General features: G+C 35.3%; 1 protein-coding gene across 5 annotated transcripts in view; it reads right to left on the bottom strand.

Annotated features, from left to right (window-relative positions):
- The window catches only part of CNTN1 (contactin 1), a 427,927-nt gene that overhangs the window by 52,669 nt on the left and 351,760 nt on the right, over positions 1 to 23,498 (bottom strand). For all 5 annotated transcript variants that reach the window (XM_055394045.2, XM_055394044.2, XM_088836972.1 and 2 more), the window contains 4 exons: positions 17,909 to 17,979; positions 11,191 to 11,425; positions 8,483 to 8,586; positions 236 to 422 (listed from right to left, as the gene is read on the bottom strand). In XM_055394045.2, the coding sequence (XP_055250020.2) occupies positions 236 to 422; positions 8,483 to 8,586; positions 11,191 to 11,425; positions 17,909 to 17,979 (597 nt within the window). The remainder of the gene's footprint in view (positions 1 to 235; positions 423 to 8,482; positions 8,587 to 11,190; positions 11,426 to 17,908; positions 17,980 to 23,498) is intronic.

A 23,498-nucleotide genomic window follows, 5' to 3' on the forward strand; every position in this document is an offset into this window, starting at 1 on the left:
TTTTATTTCTGAAATGGATATTATGTGAAAGTATTTGCCATGTTTTTTCATCTACAATAGCTAACAATATTTTTGTTTGTTTTTGTTGTATTTTAAAACTTGTGTGATTTTAAAGGCTAAAATTGAAAACCAAATGTGCTCAGATTGCTAGGTAGTAAATTTCTCTCACCTGTACCTGTATCATTCAATCAACTGGGAATTTTGGCAAGTATATAATGCAAATATTGAGACTCACGTGCTTTCTTGGTGAAGGTTTCAATCATATCACTGGGAGGTCCACACCCTGCACTATTGCAGGCCCTGACTTCCACAAAATACTGGGTGTCAGGCAGAAGGTTCTCCAGCCTGGCCGAGTATTCTTGGCTAGCAACTTGAACTCTATGTGCAGCTGCTTCTTTGTCATGGGAAGCCCAGTACCGAATCTGCAAACGTGCAAGTTGAGTAAAGTTTTTTCATGATTCAAACACTTCAGTTGTAAAAAATTCTTTTCAATTTGTTATGACACCATTGATGATGGCTGGGCATCAGATTCTCAAATGTTACTTACTGTTTCATTTCTGTCAGTCTTAGACTATGGCAAAGCATACAATGAAGATCTGATTAAAGATGTCAAAAGCAAATTAAAGCCTCACATCAAGGCCTGAAATAGCCATACACAGATGAAAAAAGAGAAAAAACCAAAAAACTTTGCATAAGGTTTGCTCTCAAAACATAAAACTGGTCTCTGTTTAGAAGCATTTGACACAATAATTTATGTTATTGGTTTTCTGCTTTATTTCTGTTTATATGATTGCAAATTTGTTAAGGGTCACTGATAAAAACAACCATGTGGTCTAAAACAGGCTAGCATAATTATTTTCTGCTAGCTTATTTCAGAAACATGTAAAAGTATCTTCTTTGAACCTAGACAGAGACCAGATATCAAAGAAATATTACACCTAATAACTGGTTGCAGAAATTATTTTTCTTTAAAATGTTTTTAAAATTTTCATTCATGTTGTGATTAAAAATGATTACTTTTATCATCTAGCATATCAATGATAGCCTTCATAGTCTCTTAAATTTTAAGTTAAAGCCATGAATTATAATTTTCATTCCTCAAATAAATTTTTGGTTAAAAAATCTATAATTATATCTAAGTTATAAATAAAAATAAAAGCTTGTTTATAAATTTACCTCTATTTTATATTTTAAATGTCCTATATATAAAACAATGAGATTCTAATTTCATAATTAACCAAAATACTAGAAGATAATATTTAATATTGATATAATTCTGAAATTTTTTTACATAAACATATATGAAGCCATTATTAAATGGAACTGGACAGCTCAGATTTCCATAGTAACAAAATGGGGTTTATATGCAGAATGAGAACATTTTTTAAAAAAAGGCTAGTTACTAATTTCTGATTGGTTTCCTTTGATTTATTTTTATCTTGTTGACTAGTGCTCATTTTTTCTGATGCCAATACATTTTTTCCAAAGAGTTTTGATAGAATCTCTTTGGCTTTTCTGCTCTCTGACCAAGGATGGCTCAGAACTGAGGAAATAGAATTATACCAAGTGGTTCCAAAGTCAGATAGCAGAGAAAGATTTATGAAGGTAGGAGTATCCTTGTGAAGGCATGAGTTTCCTCATGCTGGGAGCATTCAGGCAGTGGCTACTATAATCTGGGAAGGAGGAAGACAGCCTACATTTTAGTGGGCATTTGAACCGTGTGACATGTAAGGCCTCTTCCACTGCTTGGCTGAAGAGAAATAAAATGTGCATTTATATTCCAATGAAATGCCAGGTACTAAAGTAGGATCATTCACGTGTATTATTTTCTCAACAAGTCTGGAATGGTAGCATTTACCTTGTTTAATGCTGCAGTCCATGGGGTCACAAAGAGTTGGACACAACTTAGTGACTGAAGAACAACACCTTGTTATATAGCAATCAAAACTGAAGCCCCTGAGCTTCAGGTACTTTTATATGGATGCCTGTTGACTGAGACCACCTTTTACAATCTTCATTCCAATATCACAACTTTTCTATACAGTTTAAAGAGGAGAAACTTTTTTTTTAGGCATTGTAGATTTATATTATTGTGACAACCTGCTGTACATCAAAGTGACTCAGTTGCATACATATGTACATTATTTTTTTATATTCTTTTCCATATAGGAAAAGAGAAGATTTTTAACTAGATATTTCTAACATACTAAGCACTAAAATGAGGACTTAAAGGTGACAAATTTTTTGACATTTAACCCAAAATTCCATGAGGCGTTTTGACAATAGAGAAGGAAAGAACAAAATTTAATTTACTTTTTGCATCTATATCCTAAGTGTCTAATTACTATATTATTTGATTTTGACACAGATCTATGTTACACGGTCTCCACTGAAATTCCTAATAAACTTAAGAATTGTTTTAGTTATACTGTGGTAACTAGGGAACCCAGAGAGTTTTTAAGTGTGCAAAATAATCTCTGATTTCCTTATTTTATAATATGAGATTTGAATGACACTTTTACAGTATTTCAAGCATTTACTAATTAAAGCATCTGATATAAAATTACTTTGGTTGAATAAGCTCTCTCCTTAACTCAAATCATGCATTTACATATAAATTGCAATATTTTCAAACAATTCTAAATTAAACAGTCTATATAAAATATGGCATTGCTATATTTTTATCTGAACTAGCCATTGGCCATGCACTTAAAGATAATTTCCAAATAGACAGTTTGGGCAACTGCATTTTGATCCTTGCAGTGAGTTTCCCATTGAGGTGAAGAACCAACTTTAACCTGACAGAAAATTGCTTGGAATGAAGTGAACCCGTAGTAATGGAGCAGAACAAATGCTTGGTTTTGACTAGTCACTAAGGAGACTGAAAGACAGACTAAATGAACTAGTGTAAAAATAAATAAATAAATGAAGCAGATTTTGCTTTAAGGACAGTAGACCATAAATTCATTTTCACATGCTAGAGCAACATATGGCATATTTATTTCTATTGCATGCTGTGGTAGTATATAAATTTAACTCTTTATTTACATATTCCTAAAATCTGCACAACACTCCATGTCTAGTGTTAACTTATCTTAGTGTTTATTAAACAATTATGGAATTACATCATTACTGGTCTCTACTATTACTAGATTATAAATTGCTTGAGAATGAATATTAATTATTTTGAACACAATGTACAGAGGACTGCATTTGATATATGGCACTCATTCATTCATTGAATAAATATTTATTGTGTATATACATTGTACCAGCTACTGTGCTAGGTGCTGGGAATATAATAGTGAACCAAGCAAACATGTTTCTGCCTTCATAGATCTTTAAAGAAAGAAATCAAAATGTTTAAGTCCACATAGATTACTAACATCTTTGATGGAATAATCTAAGTGTATAATTTTACCCCAAGAAAATTTATTCTTTGTAACAATATTGGAAAGCTGAAAAGAAAAGCCTCAGAAAAAGGACTAACTCATACTTTAAATAAATAATAATTATACTTTCCATACATTTATGAGCTACAACAACACCACTTTTGAATAAAGATAGTAGTTATATTCCTTTCAAGGGAAATGTAATAAATTTTAATAAATAAATATATAAAGACCTAGATGTTACAATTATGGTAGTGCTTAAAAACATTTAGCACTTTTGAAAATTAGAATTGATCCATTGTTATTTTCTACTTCAGTAGTAAACTTTTGTTGCAGATTTCCAAATTCTCTCCTTCAAATTCTAAATTTTCTGAAAAAAATATATCTGATAACTGAATATTCTTCTGTTATAGATTTAATGGGCTTTCCTGATTAGATCAGTTGGTAAAGAATCCGCCTGCAATGCAGGAGATCCCGGTTCAATTCCTGGGTTGGGAAGATCTTCTGGAAAAGGGGTAGATTACCCACTCCAATATTCCTGGGATTCCCTTGGGGCTCAGCTGGTAAAGAACCTACCTGCAATGTGGGAGACCTGGGTTCAATCCCTGGGTTGGGAAGATCCCCTGAAGAAGGGAAAAGCTACCCACTCCAGTATTCTGGCCCGGAGAATTCATGGATGGTATCACAAAGATTTGGACATGACAACTGAATGTTCTTTTGTTATGGATTTAATAGTTTTCCAGAAAATAATCTAAATGTGGTTACTTAAATAAAAACTGAAGTTCTGCAACAAAAAGTTCAACCTCTAAAAAGATGTTATATAATAGCTTGATATCATCCAGATCTCAGACTAAGTCGTGTATTAGTACATTCTATGGCAACCCACTCCAGTACTCTTGCCTGGAAAATCCCATGGAGAATCCTGGTAGGCTACAGTCCATGGGGTTACAAAGAGTCAGACACGACTGAGCGACTTCACTTCACTTCATGGGTTAAGAAGAGCAGTAATATAAATTTTTCAAAATCTGTATTCTTACACCTCTTGGAAGCTATTCAAAGTTCATTTTTATTCTAACCATTGGTGCAGGAACTAAACGGTCCTATGCAGGCTTCAACCAGTTTCCCATAAGTACTACCTGCATTTTTCCTCTGCTATTTCCACTAAACTCTCACTTCCTGTCTTGGATCATTCTTGATGCTGCAGTGTGAACTTTGCCCTGCAGTTCAGCCGGGGAGGGGAGATGGTGCCCCTGGGGCCATTCTTAACCTGTGGGCAATTACAGTGGTTGAAAGCTTCCCCTTTCATCCCATGTGGGTCAGTTCTGAACCACATTTATGATGTTCCTCAAAGATCCCAAGGGATGGAGTATCAGTTGCCCACAGTGGTTGCCAACATGGTAAAGCATTTTTCTAACCAAGCTTCTCCCTCTTCTGTTCATTCTGCTTTTTCCTCTTATTTACTCCCTGGGATAATATTTAAAACAAATAAATAAGCAACAATCAGTTCAGTTCAGTTCAGTTCAGTCGCTCAGTCGTGTCCGACTCTCTGCGACCCCATGAATCACAGCACGCCAGGCCTCCCTGTCCATCACCAACTCCTGGAGTACACTCAAATAACAACAGCAAAATCACTTTTTCTACACCTGTGCGTGACTTTCCTTTAAGGAGATCAGATGAAGATACATGCCTTCTCCAAATAAGAAAATACCACACTTCCTAACATGAGCTTCTGCTCTCCACAATAATTTGAGTTTTTAAGACATCTGAGTAAACTACTGAGGACTGATAAACTTTTAAGAATAATCAATCATCTTCATTAACTTCTGATTCAGCTGCTAAGAGGCTTTCTGTTATTCCTGATAGCACACAGTGCTTGTTTTCACTAAGGGAATTCTTTACCTGCTGGGTAAGTAAACTAAGTCTTTTGTGGATTACTGGGCAGGATCCCAAAGTTCTAATACGCCTTTGATAAGAAACACTTCTTGAATTCTTCTAGTTCACCTACACCGCAGGAAATTAAGATCAAGGTTACAAGCGGTGAGCTCTTTAACTAGCCGAGGTGGGGTGGATGGAAGCAGGGAGGAAAATAAAACTTGAAATTTCTACAAGATAAACTTAAAACCACAAGGGTTTATTTTTAAATCCAACTGCCTACAATTCTCACTTAAATCTCAGGAAATTAACCTTGAGATGGGGGTCAATCACACAGCTTTTTATTTATCTTATTAACTTGCTTTTTTTCTGCTTCTTTATAATTTAGACCCATAGTATATTTTCATGGGAAGTGCAGTGGAGTATTAGCTTTCATGATCATCTGTCTTGTTAAATCATTGACTTTTTCCTTCATATTTTAAAACAGAAACAATAACCATATTGAAAAGCCAAGCTTTTCCCCCATAAAGAACATTTTCTTAGAGGAGAATAAATGTTATGAATTGTCTCTTTTAAACTGTCGTGCTTGACTCTTTGATATTCAAGGCTCTGTGTGAAAAACTTAAAGGCTTTTTAAGAAGGAACAAATGGCTATAATAATTTTGTGATTTACTTCCACCACTTTTAACTATTCTCTGGAGAGGCAAGACCTAGGTTCAAGTCAGGATATACCAATTATTACTCACATAAATGTTTTTAAACCTCCAAGTTCTTCATCTTTAAAATGGAAAAAAAAAATAGTATTTATCCTCTGTGATTGTGTGGATTCAATACGATGAGCTTAATTAAATGTTTAATAGAATAAGGATTAACAAATATTATCATCAATTATCATTATTAACATCATCATTGTCTTTTTCAAATGTCCAATGACATAAAACAGGGAATGACATTAAGTGCAGGTTATTTAATTTCTTCCACACGATGGAAGGATATGAGGCAGTGATTACTCTCAGCTTTGTAGGTGAGGAAATTAGGGCTCAGACAATTTGAATAAATTTTCCACAAAATTCCTAAGTGACAGAGCTGAGAGATTAAACCCATGTCTGCTCAGCAACAAAGCTCATAACTTTCTAGTGTGGAGTTGCTAAATACCAGAAATCTATGAAACTAAACTCGCTAGCATACAGTTTTTTATCATTTGAGGAAATCATAGCTGTTAAAGATTATTTGAAGATTATTTTTTGCTGAGTATTTAATTTGGCAATCCTTAATTTAGCTAATTTCCCCATCAAGAGCATATATTCTGATTATTGTCTAAATTCACTGGTGCCAGGGCATCATTGGGCTTCCCTGGTGGCTCAGAGATTAAAGCGTCTGCCTCCACTGCGGGAGACCCGGGTTCGATCCCTGGGTCGGGAAGATCCCCTGGAGAAGGAAATGGTAACCCACTCTAGTATTCTTGCCTGGAGAATCCCATGGACGGAGAAGCCTGGTAGGCTACAGTCCACGGGGTCGCAAAGAGTCGGACACGACTGAGCGACTGAACGGAATGGAACGGAGGGCATCATTTACTATCTTGTATGTCCTTTGTATCTGCATGTCAGAAGTTATAAAATAGTTAATATATAATTATTTGACAAAGACAAGATATATTTCAGTAGCATATTTTTAACAAAGTAAAATATATCTTCAACATTTTGACAATGCATGGGGTATATATTAATCTTTTTTCTCTTATTACTTAGCAATAATATTTTAAAAAAGAAGAAAATCTGTGTCTAAAATATAGCTTGAAAACTCTAAATATTGATGTGTTCTCTCAAGGTACCTTGGACTAGTTTATTACAGGGGCTTGTAACATTTAGTGAATTTCTGTTTCCCATTTCTTTTCTACCAGCTGTAAATGGAAGTTTAATACGTTATGAATATTGGATCTTACAGTCCACTTCTATAACTCCACAGTCTTGATGATATCTTCAGCTAAATGTTTGGAAGAATAATCTGAAAACATTTTGACATCTACCTACCCCAATCATAACCTATGATACCAAGAAAAATCTTCCTGTTAGGTTGTGTGTTTGCAACTTAAAACCTTAGGCTGCTCCTGTGGTTACATGGTCTTGAGAAAGTTAGATTGCAGCATTTTATTTGACCATACTTCGGTATTTCTATCAGCACTCAGTGAATATTTCATTAATGCCTTTGATATGCCCACTGTTCTTGACACTGAGAGCAAAAGAGATAAAATGTTATGCTCATGACATGAATAGTCCACGGATGTATGATGAAGCACAAGAACTGAGGGCAAGTTGACTGGGCAGCTCACCAGCCATGGCTCCAGAAGGTCAGTTACTGTCCACTCACTGAATAAAATAAAGGGAGTCTGCGATTTGGCATAAAGCATAGCACTTGGAATTAGGACATTTGAATTTTAGACAGTCTCTGACATTTTCCCTTGGTGCTAACTAAGACAAGTCATTGAAACACTTTGGCATCCATTTGCTCATTGGCAAAGGTAGGATGATATCAGTTCCTCTTAATTTTCGGTCTTTGTGTTATGAGATGACTTCAATTTTCCTACACAATTGAGTCTAAATTTCATAATGAAGATCCCAACCGAACTAGCTTTAATTTCCCAGGTCTTATTTCCTTTGACTAAAACAAGTCCTCCCCTTTCCTGCTAGCTAATTCCCACTACTCTTTTAAGACTTATTTCAAAGGAAGTTACCTTTGAGATATGTTGAGTTTGCTAATTTTCTGTTTTCATATATAATATAATGGGATACATATTTAGTATATTTAGAAGTGTTTCCTTAGGAGGGTCTTTTGGAAGTGGGACTACTGAATCAAATATGATAAACATTTTAAATTACCAAAATGATTTCCAAAAAAACTTGAGATTTACCAGATGTTATGAGAACATTTGTTTCAAAATATCATGTTTAAGCCTGAGTGTTATTACTTTAGTTTTTATTTTGGTCAATTGTTTACTTATACATAGGACTCTACATCTCTCATAGATAAGTTAGTTGGAAATCTCTGCTCTACTCATAATAATTAATTAATAAATATCCAACATATTGAATACAGAAAATATAGTGTTAGTTGTCACATAAATCAGAAGGACACAGAACATTGAAAGATGCAACATATTTGAAAACATATGCTGATAATTATGAGTAGATGTATTTCAGTTTGATAAAAATTGAACTCACCTGATAGCTTTCTACTATTTTTTCTACAACATGCTCCCAATGAACAGATATCTCAGAAGATGATAAGACTTTTACTCCTACTGCTGTTGGGGCTTCAGTGGGAGCTGAAATTTGATGAGAACATTGCATTCTTACATAAGATGCTTACATTAAGAAACAAATAGCACCATTTGCTGTATGAATGGATGAAACTATATTTTAGTATTTAAAATAGTTTTAATATTTCCAAAATAAATAGTTCAATAATTTTATTACTTCTTCCTCTATTTTTATTTATGTCATGGCCAACAGTATTATACACACACACATATTCATATATATGAATGCTAATATAGAGACACATATTCATACATATGTACACTTACAAAATATGGAAATCTATAAGAATTTCTCTGATATCCTTGAGCAAGAACCATACTAATATTTTATATTTCTTTTAATTAACTTGTTTATGAAAGCTTGTGAATGCAAATCAAAATTTATTATTAATATATTCAACTTATCAACTATATATTATTAAAAACAGGAAATTAGGTATTTCTTACAGAAAATTATTCATTAACAATAATTTTCAACTTTCTTACACTATTTGTATGAGCTAAAGATACACAGCAATACTTTCTTCTTTTTCTTTTATGTTTAAGCTAAGTTTTTTTTTTAAGATCCTTTGAAACAAGTTGTGACATTCACTGCTTCTTGGGCTCAGGAAAGCTTTTATAAGTCTAATCTTCCAACTGGGCATCAAGTCAAATATGTATCAAAAAGGCTTCTGCTCAGTGAAAAAGAGTACTCAATATCCCTTACAAAAATTACACAAAGAAACTAAGGAAATCTTAAGCAGGAATGATCAGGAGTGATCAATTTTTATTGTCTTTTACTAACAAGCCATAATACTCTTTTATGCTAAAGTGTCCTGCATGTGAACACTGTTGTCTTTCCAAAACAAGGTAAATGTGTGGTACTGTGATTGATTTCTTAGCAGTAAAAGAGAAAATGAACATTTATACAAGTTTCGGCACATGCAGGTTTTATGAGGCTTATGAAACATTTAGGAAAGAAATGTAATTAAATACAGATGGCCATAACTAAAGACATGACAAGCATGGTCTTTACCTTATTACTTTAGCATCAAATAAAATATTAAAAATGATACTGGGTGAGAAGATAACTTGTAAAATGTTTTATATTTTCATTTTCTCTGTGAGTTGTACATATGTCATTCAAACTATTAAGACTGAGTCAAGTTATAATATTTCTCCAAATCAGAGCAAGTTTTGAAAATGTAAAATTCATTACCTAGAATTAAAAAGTCCTGAATTGATTATAAAATTTAAAATTTCTACTTGTTTTGCTATGTGTTTAGTCTTTCAGAAAAAGTGTGTGTACATAGATACATATATAAGATAGTTGTTCGTGTTTGTATTGGAAGTAAAGATCATGGAATGATTTGAATATATAAATTTTTAACAAATATGAAAGCTAATAAATCTATGACAAAAGAACATAAACTTTAAGGGATAGCTAAATGTTTCTTGTGGACCAAACATAATGTAAATTGGGTAAACTAACAAATAGTGCTTTTCCTCTAAGAAATCATAAGAATATTTCACATAGCTTAAGTTTTAAAACACATCCATTGTTGCTTGTCACACATGTGGAAAGTGAAACTTATCCAAGCACAAATGTGTTAGGTCAGAAAGCAATGAAAATTTTTATTTTCTCTTTTGTTATTAATTATTTACCTAGTGCACATGAGTACAAAGGTATAATAAGGAAGTATTATCTTTTCAAATAGGAAAATAAATAATAAAAATGTAGTAACTTAAATAGGAAATCATAGAAATTAGTGTAATTATGTTTAAAACTATGTATCATTTATCACAGATAAATAAAGTTCTTCAGGAACATGATCGGTTCAATTAAAGTTTCTAGAAAAACAGAGAACCAGTATCGGTAATTTTATCCCTTTCATATATATTTTATTTCCAAGAAAAAAATTTCAATTGGCCTTCTGACCCCTTTTTCATAGAATTATGCCTAAATTCCCTTTAATAAAATTCCAGGATGCTACTGTTGATAAAGAATCTGCTTGCAATGCTGGAGACCCCGGTTCAATCCCTGGGTAGGGAAGATCCCCTGGAGAAGGGAATGGCAACCCACTCCAGTTTTCTTGCCTGGAGAATTCCATGGACAGAGGAGTCTGGTAGTCTACAGTCCATGGAGTCGCAAAGAGTTGGACACAACTAAGTGACTAACACTAATACTAACGAACATGCTACTGTAATGACAAAAAAAAGTTACATAGATGCTACATTACACATTTTTTAGTTAAATGGAGAAATTTTATCAAAAAATAATATTATTAATTAAATATTATTAGTATATATTAAAGATTTGGTAAACTAGTGAATTTTATGAATGAACAGGCACACTGAGGTTCTCAAATCTAGAGAATTTCTGACTGCAAAATTATAATTAAGAGATCAGGAATAGGGTCTAAGCCAACGATTTTAGTGGCAATTTACTAACTACCATAAACACAATCTAAAGGATGAAAAAGATTTTGGCAACATTCTTGTCATTTAGATAAAGAGACTGACATGCTGATTTGGCTCAAAATAATACTGAAAAGACTGCAAACAAAATGCTTACTAGAGAACCAGGTTTTTAATCCCTCATCATGTCAGTGGGGCCTTTCTTTCACCTACCATCTTGTGCGGAGTGGATGACAGCTGTGAGACTGTAGGGCCCGTCTCCTTTGTTGTTGAAAGCTTTGACTTTGACTTGAAATGCAGTGGAAGGGCGCATGGTCTCATCTTTATGGACATAGCGGCCAGTATCTGGATTAGTAACTGTCACTTTTTTCCATTCTTCCCCATCAAATGGCTTAAATGCCACTATGTAACCAAAATTGTTGCCATAGTGGTATTCTCTTGACAAAGGCTAAATAGAAATTGAAATGTTAAATAGATTTAAGCAATACAGGTAACAGGGAGAAAATCATATGCAAACAAAAATGCTACAGATGGAAGCATGCTTTCTTTAAAAACATTTTTATTTCCTAAGTGAGAGCTGCCTACAAAAATAAGCACGAACGAGCTGCAACACGTGAGGCTTTGTTTACCAAGTTCACTATTTCTGAAACACCCTGGGGGAGGGGTACCTCTCACTCTGGGTCTTTTTACTTTGAGTTTCTTCCTTCAAAGCACCTTCAAGGGTGCTTTCCCTGAGTCAAAAGGCCCTTCCCTCACTTTCTTAAGGTTAGAAAGATTGGAAAAGAAGAAGTAAAACTCTCACTGTTTGCAGATGACATGATCCTCTACATAGAAAACCCTGAAGACTCCACTAGAAAATTACTAGAGCTAATCAATGAAGAGAGTAAAACTGCAGGATATAAAATTAACACACAGAAATCCCTTGCATTTCTATACACTAAAAATGAGAAAACAGAAAGAGAAATTAAGGAAACAATTCCATTCACCATTGCAATGAAAAGAATAAAATACTTAGGAATATATCTATGTAAAGAAACAAAAGACCTATATATAGAAAACTATAAAACACTGATGAAAGAAATCAAAGAGGACACAAATGGATGTAGAAATATACCATGTTCATGACTGGAAGAATCAATATAATGAAAATGAGTATACTATCCAAAGCAATCTATAGATTCAATGCAATCCCTATCAAGCTACCAATGGCATTTTTCAGAGAACTAGAACAAATAATTTCACAATTTGTATGGAAATGCAAAAAACCTTGAATAGCCAAAGCAATCTTGAGAAAGAAGAATGGAACTGGAGGAATCAACCTGCCGGACTTCAGGCTCTACTACAAAGCCACAGTCATCAACACAGTATGGTACTGGCACAACGACAGAAATATAGATCAATAGAACAAAATAGAAAGCCCAGAGATAAATCCATGCACCTATGGACACCTTATCTTCGACAAAGGAGACAAGAATATACCATGGAGAAAAGACAATCTCTTTAACAAGTGGTGCTGGGAAAATTGGTCAACCACTTGTAAAAGAATGAAAATAGAACACTTTCTAACACCATACACAAAAATAAACTCAAAATGGATTAAAGATCTAAATGTAAGACCAGAAACTGTAAAACTCCTAGAAGAAGACATAGGCAAAACATTCTCTGACATAAATCACAGCAGGATCCTCTATGACCCACCTCCCAGAGTATTGGAAATAAAAGCAAAAATAAACAAATGGGACCTAATTAAACATCAAAGCTTCTGCACAACAAAGGAAACTATAAGCAACTATATTTTCAGAATGGGAGAAAATAATAGCAAAGGAAGCAACTGACAAAGAATTAATCTCAAAAATATACAAGCAACTCCTGCAGCTCAATTCCAGAAAAATAAAGGACCCAGTCAAAAAATGGGCCAAAGAACTAAACAGACATTTCTCCAAAGAAGACATACAGATGGCTAACAAACACATGAAAAGATGCTCAACATCACTCATTATCAGTTCAGTTCAGTTCAGTCGCTCAGTCATGTCCGACTCTCTGCGACCCCATGAATCACAGCACACCAGGCCTCCCTGTCTATCACCAACTCCTGGAGTTCACTCAAACTCATGTCCACAGAGTCGGTGATGCCATCCAGCCATCTCATTCTCTGTCGTCCCCTTCTCCTCCCGCCCCCAACCTTTCCCAGCATCAGAGTCTTTTCCAGTGAGTCAACTCGTCTCATGAGGTGGCCAAAGTATTGGAGTTTCAGCTTTAGCATCAGTCCTTCCAATGAACACCCAGGATTGATCTCCTTTAGAATGGACTGGTTGGATCTCCTTGCAGTCCAAGGGACTCTCAAGAGTCTTCTCCAGCACCACAGTTCAAAAGCATCAATTCTTCGGCAATCAGCTTTCTTCACAGTCCAACTCTCACGTCCATACATGACCACGGGAAAAACCATAGCCTTGACTAGACAAAATCAGTCATTACCAGAGAAAAGCAAATCAAAACCACAATGAGGTACCATTTCCCTCCAGTCAGAATGGCTGCTATCCAAAAGTCTACAAGCAATAAATCCTGGAGAGGGTGTGGAGAAAAGGGAACCCTCTTACACTGTTGGTGGGAATGCAAACTAGTACTTCCACTATGGAGAACAGTGTGGAGATTCCTTAAAAAACTGGAAATAGAACTGCCATATGACCCAGAAATCCCACTGCTGGGCATACACACCGAGGAAACCAGAAGTTCAAGAGACACATGTACCCCAGTGTTCATTGCAGCACTGTTTATGATAGCCAGGACATGGAAGCAACCTAGATGTCCATCAGCAGATGAATGGAGAAGAAAACTGTGGTACATATACACAATGGCATATTACTCAGCCATTAAAAAGAATAGATTTGAATCAGTTCTAATGAAGATTTGAATCAGTTCTAATGAGGTGGATGAAACCGGAGCCTGTTATACAGAGTGAAGTAAGCCAGAAAGAAAAACCCCAATACAGTATACTAACGCATATATATGGAATTTAGAAAGGTGGTAATGATAAACCCACATGTGAGTCAGCAAAAGAGACACAGATGTATAGAACAGTCTTTTGGACTCTGTGGGAGAAGGCAAGGGTGGGATGATTTGGGAGAATGGCATTGAAATGTGTATATTATCATATGTGAACGTCAGTCCAAGTTCAATGCATGAGACAAGGTGCTCAGGGCTGGTGCTCTGGGATGACCCAGAGGGATGGGATGGGGAGGGAGGTGGGAGGGGGGTTTAGGATGGGGAACGCATGTACACCCAGGGCAGATTCATGTCAATGTATGGCAAAACTGCTACAATATTGTAAAGTAATTAGCCTCCAATTAAAATACATAAATTTATATTTAAAATAAATAAATAAAAAGTTGATGTTTTCCCTGGCCACAGGATCTGCCATTTTAAGACTCTTTGTACAATAATCCATATAAAACATCCCGTTATTTTTCCTACTTTAACACTATTATGACCTACACTATATATTTACTTATTGTCTACTTTATTGTCTTTCTTGCCTAGTGAACATAAGTTTCATGAGAACAAGGTTATTGATAGTTTCATTTACCTCTTTATCCCTAAAACCTAAACAAAGTCTCAAGCAGTATTTATTCAATGGATAAGTTAATTAATTTCTTTAGAGTTGAAAGACTATAGTAAGAAAGTTAACTATACACTGGAATATCTATACTGTTCGTATCTATACGAACAGTAGAAACTGGTCACAGAAAAAGAAAGAAGGAGAAAGAAGAAAAGGATAGCATTGCCTCCATCTGCAGGTGACTGGCTAGGCACTCTCTCTGACTCTAATACTGAAAAAAGACCTCTGTTTTACATTTTCTTAGAGCTATTATTACATGTCAATTACTCAATAAGTATGTCCATGTCAGCCCTAAATTCTGACTTAAATTCTCCCAGAATATTGGAAATAAAAGCAAAAATAAACAAATGGGACCTAATTAAAATCAAAAGCTTCTGCACAGCAAAGGAAACTCTAAGCAAGGTGAGAAGACAACCTTCAGAATGGGAGACAATAATAGCAAATGAAGCAACTGATAAAGGATTAATCTCCAAATTATACAAGCAGCTCCTGCAGCTTAATTCCAGAAAACTAAGTGACCCAATCAAAAAATGGGCCAAAGAACTAAACAGACATTTCTCCAAAGAAGACATAAAGATGGCTAATAAACACATGAAAAAATGCTCAACATCCCTCATCATCAGAGAAATGCAAATCAAAACCACAATGAGATACCATTTCACACCAGTCAGAATGGCTGCTATCCAAAAGTCTACATGCAATAAGTGCTGGAGAGGGTGTGGAGAGAAGGGAACCCTCTTACACTGTTGGTGGGAATGCAAACTAGTACAGCCACTATGGAGAACAGTGTGGAGATTCCTCAGAAAACTGGAAATAGAACTGCCATATGATCCAGCGATCGCACTCCTGGGCATACACACCGAGGAAACCAGAATTGAAAGAGACACATGTACTCCAATGTTCATTGCAGCACTGTTTATAATAGCCAGGACATGGAAGCAACCTAGATGTCCATCTGCAGATGAATGGATAAGAAAGCTTTGGTACATATACACAATGGAGTATTTCTCAGCCATCAAAAAGAATGCATTTGAATCAGTTTTAATGAGGTGGATGAAATTGGAGCCAATTATACAGAGTGAAGTAAGCCAGAAAGAAGAACATCAATACCGTATATTAACGCATATATATGGAATTTAGAAAAATGGTAACCTGAACCCTGTATAAGAGACTGCAAAAGAGACATAGGCATTTAGAACAGTCTTTGGGACTCTGTGGGAGAGGGTGAAGGTGGAATGATTGGAGAGAATGGAATTGTAGCATGTATATTATCATAAGTGACCAGTCCAGGTTCGACGCATAAATTTTCCTCTGTTCATTTCAAAAAAAAAAAAAAAAACCTTTTTTGTTAAAGACATTTTCAAACATAAGAAAAAGTAAAGAGAGTAGTATAATAAGATGAATCCACGTCATCCTGCTTCAAAAACCATCATCTTGTATCATTGATATCCCCACTTACTTTCCCCCCTATGCAAATACCAAATCCCAGACACTGGGATTTCATTTCATCCTTAAGTGTTTTTGTATACATCTCTAAAGCATAAGAAAATAAAAAATTACTTAAAAAAAAATTCTACTGGGTATTCATCATTTAATCTTTTTTAGCCATTATATATTTGCTTTTTACACAGGAATATCACAAAGTGTCTTGAAGGAAAACCTTTAACTAAGTACAACATAGTAGCTTGAATATTCTTATGTTAAACAAGGATGCATGTAAATGTACAAAGTTCAAAGGAAGAAGAAGTTGTTCTTGGTTGCACAATATAGAAATTGTAAAGCATGATCACAAGGAGGTACCTAATGTAATTTTACATTATTAACAGAATAGCCTAACATTCCCACCAGAGTTTAAACATTTCTTTTTCTTATTGATAGTTCTATACTTAATTTTTGCAATTTAGTATATCAGAATTGGGCTTCCCTGGTGGCTCAGATGGTAAAGAATCTGCCTGTAATGTGGGAGACCCAGGTTTGATCCTTGGTCTGGGAAGATCCCCTGGAGAAGTGAATGGCAACCTATTCCAGTATTCTTGCCTGGTAAATTCCATGGACAGAGGAGCATGGCAGGCTACAGTTCATGGTATCGCAAAGAGTCAGACATGACTGAGCGGCTAACATATCAGAATTAGCTATGAAGATTTCAGAATGTAGTGACTCTCTGGTCCTATTCTCAGAGATTTATTTCAAATTTATGGAAAATGAGTTCCAATCTGAATGTTTTGACAAGCTTCTCATCTTATTGTGAGGCAGATATCTACACATGTTGAGAAAATAAAACCCAAAGAAGTAAAATGTTCAAATTTTCTAATATCCTCACTTTTTGTGTATCATACTGTCACTAAAACTTACAAATCATTTGAGATTCAAATGAAGAAGAGGCAATCTTTTCCTAAATCCTACTTTAAAATATGATGTAATGCCAAGTATAAAATATGACTACATAATACAGAGTGAAGTCAACTTTGGCTAAATATCCATTTATTGTATAAATTAATTTGACTCTCATAAAGAATAAAACCTGTTCATTAATTCGGTAGTTTTCAGAATTATTTGGAGTCCTAATTATGTTCTTTGACCATCAGCAGAGATTAAATACTAAAAGTATTTAATGGATACAATAGAGCTATATAAAGCATGTTATCTACGTAAATGCCAGATGTCTAATTCAGACACATTTATGATACCAAAGTTTTCCCCACACCCAATATCTCTGTCACTTCAAAAATCCAGCTAAGATGCATTATTTTCCAAACATTATAATCTCTGATATAGAGCTCCTTTTGGGTTGTAAAATTTTAATAAAATGTTTTGGATACCTTAATAACAAGTCATTTATGGGGATTTCTAAGACTGACCTATAATAATAAATTACACGTGCTGATCAAAGTAAGTTTCAAGTCAGAAAGCAAGGGCCAATTTAAAAACAGATGCTGATACAAAAGATTTTTTAACCTAATCTTTGAAATTTTGAAAGCCCAAAGCAAAAATTATGAATTGCAATTGGGTTACCAGGCCACAGTGAGTACAGAGTACATTCATCTCTGGAATAAAAAATTGAATGTTTATTTAATCTTTTAGGCCTAGGCCTATAGATACTATAGCATCAATAATTTATTTTTGCATAGGAATGGCGCACTAAACCATAGTAAATTAGGCAAATCTGGCATGCATTAGAGAAAAAAATTAATTTTAGTAATTTCTTCTTATTTGTTTTTGAGGCATTGTCTTTTATTTTATTTCAGGAAACAAAATGGGTTTGAAACTAAGTGTAGGTAAATCAACAAATAACATAAGCAACTTTTTAACACTTACCGCCCATGTTATGGTCAGTTCTCTGTTGCTTCCACCCCCACCTCCTACATCTGAAGGAGCCACATTAGGTGCTGAAACAAACAAACAAAACCACAAAAGAGAGGCCATGTAATTTTTTTCTGATGTTAGATTTCTTATACACTTAGAAACCATACACATTTTTTTTCTTTTATTAGAAAAGACAAGCTGCACACAATATATTCAATTATAATGACAATGCCCCAGGTTGCTGTAATAATCTGATTTTCTGCCAAGATAAAAATTAATTCAGTGCTACAGCAAATGTGCTGGTTTCCTTCAGCAAAAGGTAGTGAAGCAAATTTGCCTTCCCTTTTTAAATTTTTTCTGTGTCCTTTCATTTAACATGATTTTGAAAGACTGGACACATTTTGTTGGGAAAATATTTCACAGCTCTTGTTTTGAACTCTATAAACTTCTAACAGCATACTGTTGGGTTAGTTTCATGCCTCAGTCTACAAATAACTGTTAAGAAATGGTATATGCACATTAACATAGGATTGTGCTTCCCAAAGATATTCGGAAACATTACAAATCTAATACTGTTCTGTGTTCTCATTTTCAATGCCTAAATATCTTCGGGAACCCTGTCCTGTCAGGGTTCTCCCTTATTTCTATCTTTTTATAACATCCAGCTATAAAACTTCAGTTCTCCATTATTTCATTTTATGACATCATTTGATTTTTCAGTCTCTCTGCTGTAGTGACTATAGTTTGTAATCTCTCAGCCTTAAAAATCATCCTATAATACTGCTTTACGCTTAATCTCCAAGCCATTTTACCCTTTCCTGTCACTGAGGTGCAAAGGAGAAAATATGACTATTTTTGTACTTCACTCTATAATTACTTTTTAACGATGCATAATCTGTTTTCCATGTCTTCGTATTACTGAAATCACTCTTTCAAAAATCACAAAATTGATTTTAACTACCAAGGCCAATGGCTTCTTTGTTTATCTCCAAGTTATTCTCTCTCCTTGGAAGTCCTTCAGGGTGTGTGCTATATATCATCAGATTTGTAGGTGGCTCATTAGTAAAGAATCTGCCTACAATGCAGAAGATGTGGATTCAATCCCTAGGTTGGGAAGATCCCCTGAAGAAGTAAACGGCAACCCACTTCAGTATTTTTGTCTGGGAAATCTCATGGACAAAATGAATGTGCTGGTTTACTTCAACAAAAGGTAGTGAAGAAGAGTTGCCTTCCTATGTTTTATTTATTTGAAAATCTATAGTCCATAGATTACAAAAAAGTTGAATACAACTAAAAAATAAGATTAAATACTGTATATTACTGTAGGCTACATCTTATTGGATTTGCAATTGGAGTTGTACAGATAAATAGTAAAACAGTTTATTCCTGTACTCCAAGCACTTGGAGACCAGCTACCCAGCTGCATGAAAGGAGACTGTGCCTTTACTGGGAACACACATTTTCCCACACAACTGCTATGACTCAATCTGAGATATTATTCCCAGTTCTCTTGACATTTTAAAGAACAGATGAAATGTCATTTCTTCCTTGGCTTTCCAAACAGTCCTCTCAAAAGGAAACAGCAACACCTTGAAGAGAGTATTTATTTACAGATCCTAATGTAACATTTCATGCAAAGAAAGTTATGACCAACCAAAGATTGGACACATGCTCACGACCAAGATAATCACGATGGTGTGATCACTCACCTGGAGCCAGACATCTTGGAATGTGAAGTCAAGTGGGCTTTAGAAAGCATCACTATGAACAAAGCTAGTAGAGGTGATGGAATTCCAGTTGAGCTATTTCAAATCCTGAAAGATGATGCTGTGAATGTGCTGCACTCAATATGCCAGCAAATTTGGAAAACTCAGCAGTGGCCACAGGACTGGAAAAGGTCAGTCTTCATTCCAATCCCAAAGAAAGGCAATGCCAAAGAATGCTCAAACTACCACACAATTGCACTCATCTCACACGCTAGTAAAGTCATGCTCAAAATTCTCCAAGCCAGGTTTCAGCAATATGTGAACAGTAATCTTCCAGATGTTCAAGCAGGTTTTAGAAAAGGCAGAGGCACCAGAGATCAAATTGCCAACATCCGCTGGATCATGGAGAAAGCAAGAGAGTTTCAGAAAAACATATATTTCTGCTTCATTGACTATGCCAAAGCCTTTGACTGTGTGGATCACAATCAACTGTGGAACATTCTGAAAGAAATGGGAATACCAGACCACCTGACCTGCCTCTTGAGAAACCTGTATGCAGGTCAGGAAGCAACAGTTAGAACTGGACATGGAACAACAGACTGGTTCCAAATAAGAAAAGGAGTGTGTCAAGGTTGTATATTATCACCCTGCTTATTTAACTTATATGCAGAGTACATCATGAGGAAGGCTGGGCTGGAAGAAGCACAAGCTGGAATCAAGATTGCCGGGAGAAATATCAATAACCTCAGATATGCAGATGACACCACCCTTATGGCAGAAAGTGAAGAGGAACTCAAAAGCCTCTTGATGAAAGTGAAAGAGGAGTGAAAAGGTTGGCTTGAAGCTCAACATTCAGAAAACAAAGATCATGGCATCTGGTCCCATCACTTCATGGGAAATAGATGGGGAAACAGTGTCAGACTTTGTTTTTTTGGGCTCCAAAATCACTGCAGATGCTGATTGCAGCCATGAAATTAAAAGACACTTACTCCTTGGAAGGAAAGTTATGACCAACCTAGATAGTACTGTGCCAACAAAGGTCTGTCTAGTCAAGGCTATGGTTTTTCCTGTGGTCATGTATGGATGAGAGCTGGACTGTGAAGAAAGCTGATCGCCGAAGAATTGATGCTTTTGAACTGTGGTGTTGGAGAAGACTCTTGAGAGTCCCTTGGACTGCAAGGAGATCCAACCAGTCCATTCTAAAGGAGATCGGTCCTGGGTGTTCATTGGAAGGACTGATGCTAAAGCTGAAACTCCAATACTTTGGCCACCTCTTGCAAAGAGTTGACTCACTGGAAAAGACTCTGATGCTGGGAAGGATTGGGGGCATGAGGAGAAGGGGACGACAGAGAATGAGATGGCTGGATGGTATCACCGACTCAATGGACATGAGTTTGAGTGAACTCTGGGAGTTGGTGATGGACAGGGAGGCCTGGCGTGCTGTGATTCATGGGGTCGCAAAGAGTCGGACATGACTGAGCGACTGAACGGAACTGAACTGAATGTAACTGTGATTCTCAAATACTTCAAAATTTCCTCTATGTTAGTCATAAAAATTATTTGCTGAACTATGTATAGTATTATACAGAAACAAACAAAATGGAAGCTATATTTTATATCTATAAAATTGTATGGTTTACTTTCCAGATTAAGAAATTAATGTTAAGTTTGAGAGACTTTTTTTATTCAACTGTCACAGCATGAGAGTTAGAAATTAAATTTAGTGCATGGGGTGTTAAAAGTTAATTTACTTTGTAGCACTTTATATGAAATACATATTGAAGGAGTCCTCAGGACTAGAAAAGAAGATAATGACCTCATGGGCCTTTGCTGAACCACCTGACTTCCGGGATGACAAAACTAATATTTAAGTCCCACCCTGATATGCAGGGCAGATTGCATCAGCCTGGGACCCCCCACCCCACACCCACTCCCCCTCCCCTTTTTATCTGCAAACTGCTATCTCAGCTAAAGATTACCCAGAACGCCATGCCTGACTAAATCTTCCAGAATCACTTCTGCAAAATCTTCCCTTACACATGAAGCCTCCCTAATCCCGCATGCGCTCAGCCTGGTCGTTAGACCATTACCCCTCCTTGCCTGATAAAGGTAACCTGTCTCCGTCGAGGCTGCTTCCTTTCTTCATTGCCTCGTCTGGAATTATACCTTACACATACTGAAGGCTGAAACATTAGAATACTCTTGGAAATTCTTTAAACTCCATAACGCATGTTATGAAGCCTAAACTCTATGTGCTATAGAGAAACAAAAAGTATGTTGTCTTGTAATCAATGAATAAATCAAATTTTGTGTGTTTAAGTATAAATATTGTGGTGACAGGCAAATAATTTCAAAAGTAACTGTTTGCCAAAGTATTTCACTATCATCCTTTTTATTATAATCAATATGAACCCTTCTTATTTAGAAAAGATCTAAAAATAGTCTTCTTATGTTACAGTGAATGTTTTTCCCATTTCATAACACTTATTTTAAAGATAATTTTGCTCTTCAAAGATCATCCATTGAGTTCATTATGCTGAAAACAAGACAAACAAAGACTCAGAAATAAAGGTAGCTGTATCTCTTAACAGAGTCTTATATTTACTTGGAATAATAACTGATTTAATTTCCTTCTTTGAGCTTTGAATGTTTAGTTGTAAATTTAGCAGCTAAAGGACATTTTTTTCACAAGGGAATTGGACATAGAGCCTATATATCTGACATGAATCTGAGCAACTAGCTGTTCTGTATTTGTATTTAGTCCTGCAGAAACAGGAGGACTTGGCCAAATAGTGATTCCGTTCAAGGAAGTAAATTACCCCGAGCACAAGGAAGTTTATTTAAATTTAGGCTCCAGGGCATCTAACAGTGAGCAAACTAGACGTTCTCTTAATGATAAATCATTAAAAATAATTTAAACAAATATTTTGGAAAAATACAAAGTTCTTGAATTAATCACAAATAAATAATTAAAAGTAGTGAGGTTTTTTAACTCATGCTTTTGCCATGATTTCAGTCTAATAGTGATTCCTTAATGATGTTTATAGGACAGCTCTTGAATTTTAGTTGTAGATCTGCTGCTGCTGCTGCTAAGTCACTTCAGTCGTGTCCGACTCTGTGTGACCCCATAGACGGAAGCCCACCAGGCTCCCCCATCCCTGGGATTCTCGAGGCAAGAACACTGGAGTGGGTTGCCATTTCCTTCTCCAATGTGTGAAAGTGAAAAGTGAAAGTGAAGTCGCTCAGTCGTGTCCGACCCTTAGCGACCCCACGGACTGCAGCCTACCAGGCTCCTTCATCCATGGGATTTTCTAGGCAAGAGTACTGGAGTGGCTTGCCATTGCCTTCTCCGAGTTGTAGATCTAGAAAATATTTAAAAATAAAATCAAGCCAATAGCATGATTCATCTTTCCTATGATATGAAACTAATGCTGTCAATTTTACTTTTAGATTTAGTGCTTAAATAATTTGCATAGAAGTACCTTTTATTTAAGAATATGTGAATCACCTTGGGACATATTCTAAATTATAAAAATCATGGAGTAGAGGCTCTTGACTTAGGATATATTGATTACTCAGTTCTTGTTAATTATTGCTTTAAATTAAATAGCTATTTTTACAGAGATAAAGTTATCATGGATATATTGGGTTGATCAAAGATTTTTCCATAATATCCAGAAAAACTTGAATAAATGTCCTGGCTAACCCAGTAGCTTCTTATTTTAATTTGCATCAGAATTTCTTTGTGATTTAAAACAAATTTTTTAGTAAGAAATTAAAAATGGGAAGTAAAGAGTCTAGATAAACAAAGGGATTAAAGTCTTACATTTGCTTATTCTTTATCTATAAATATGCTTTCTTTCTGAAGAGATTAATAAAATTAATAAAATCAAATG

The sequence above is a fragment of the Moschus berezovskii genome, chromosome 6, assembly GCF_049115385.1.
Source record: "Moschus berezovskii isolate FMDL1 chromosome 6, NW_MosBer_1.0, whole genome shotgun sequence".
In the NCBI taxonomy this organism is placed as follows: Eukaryota; Metazoa; Chordata; class Mammalia; order Artiodactyla; family Moschidae; genus Moschus; species Moschus berezovskii.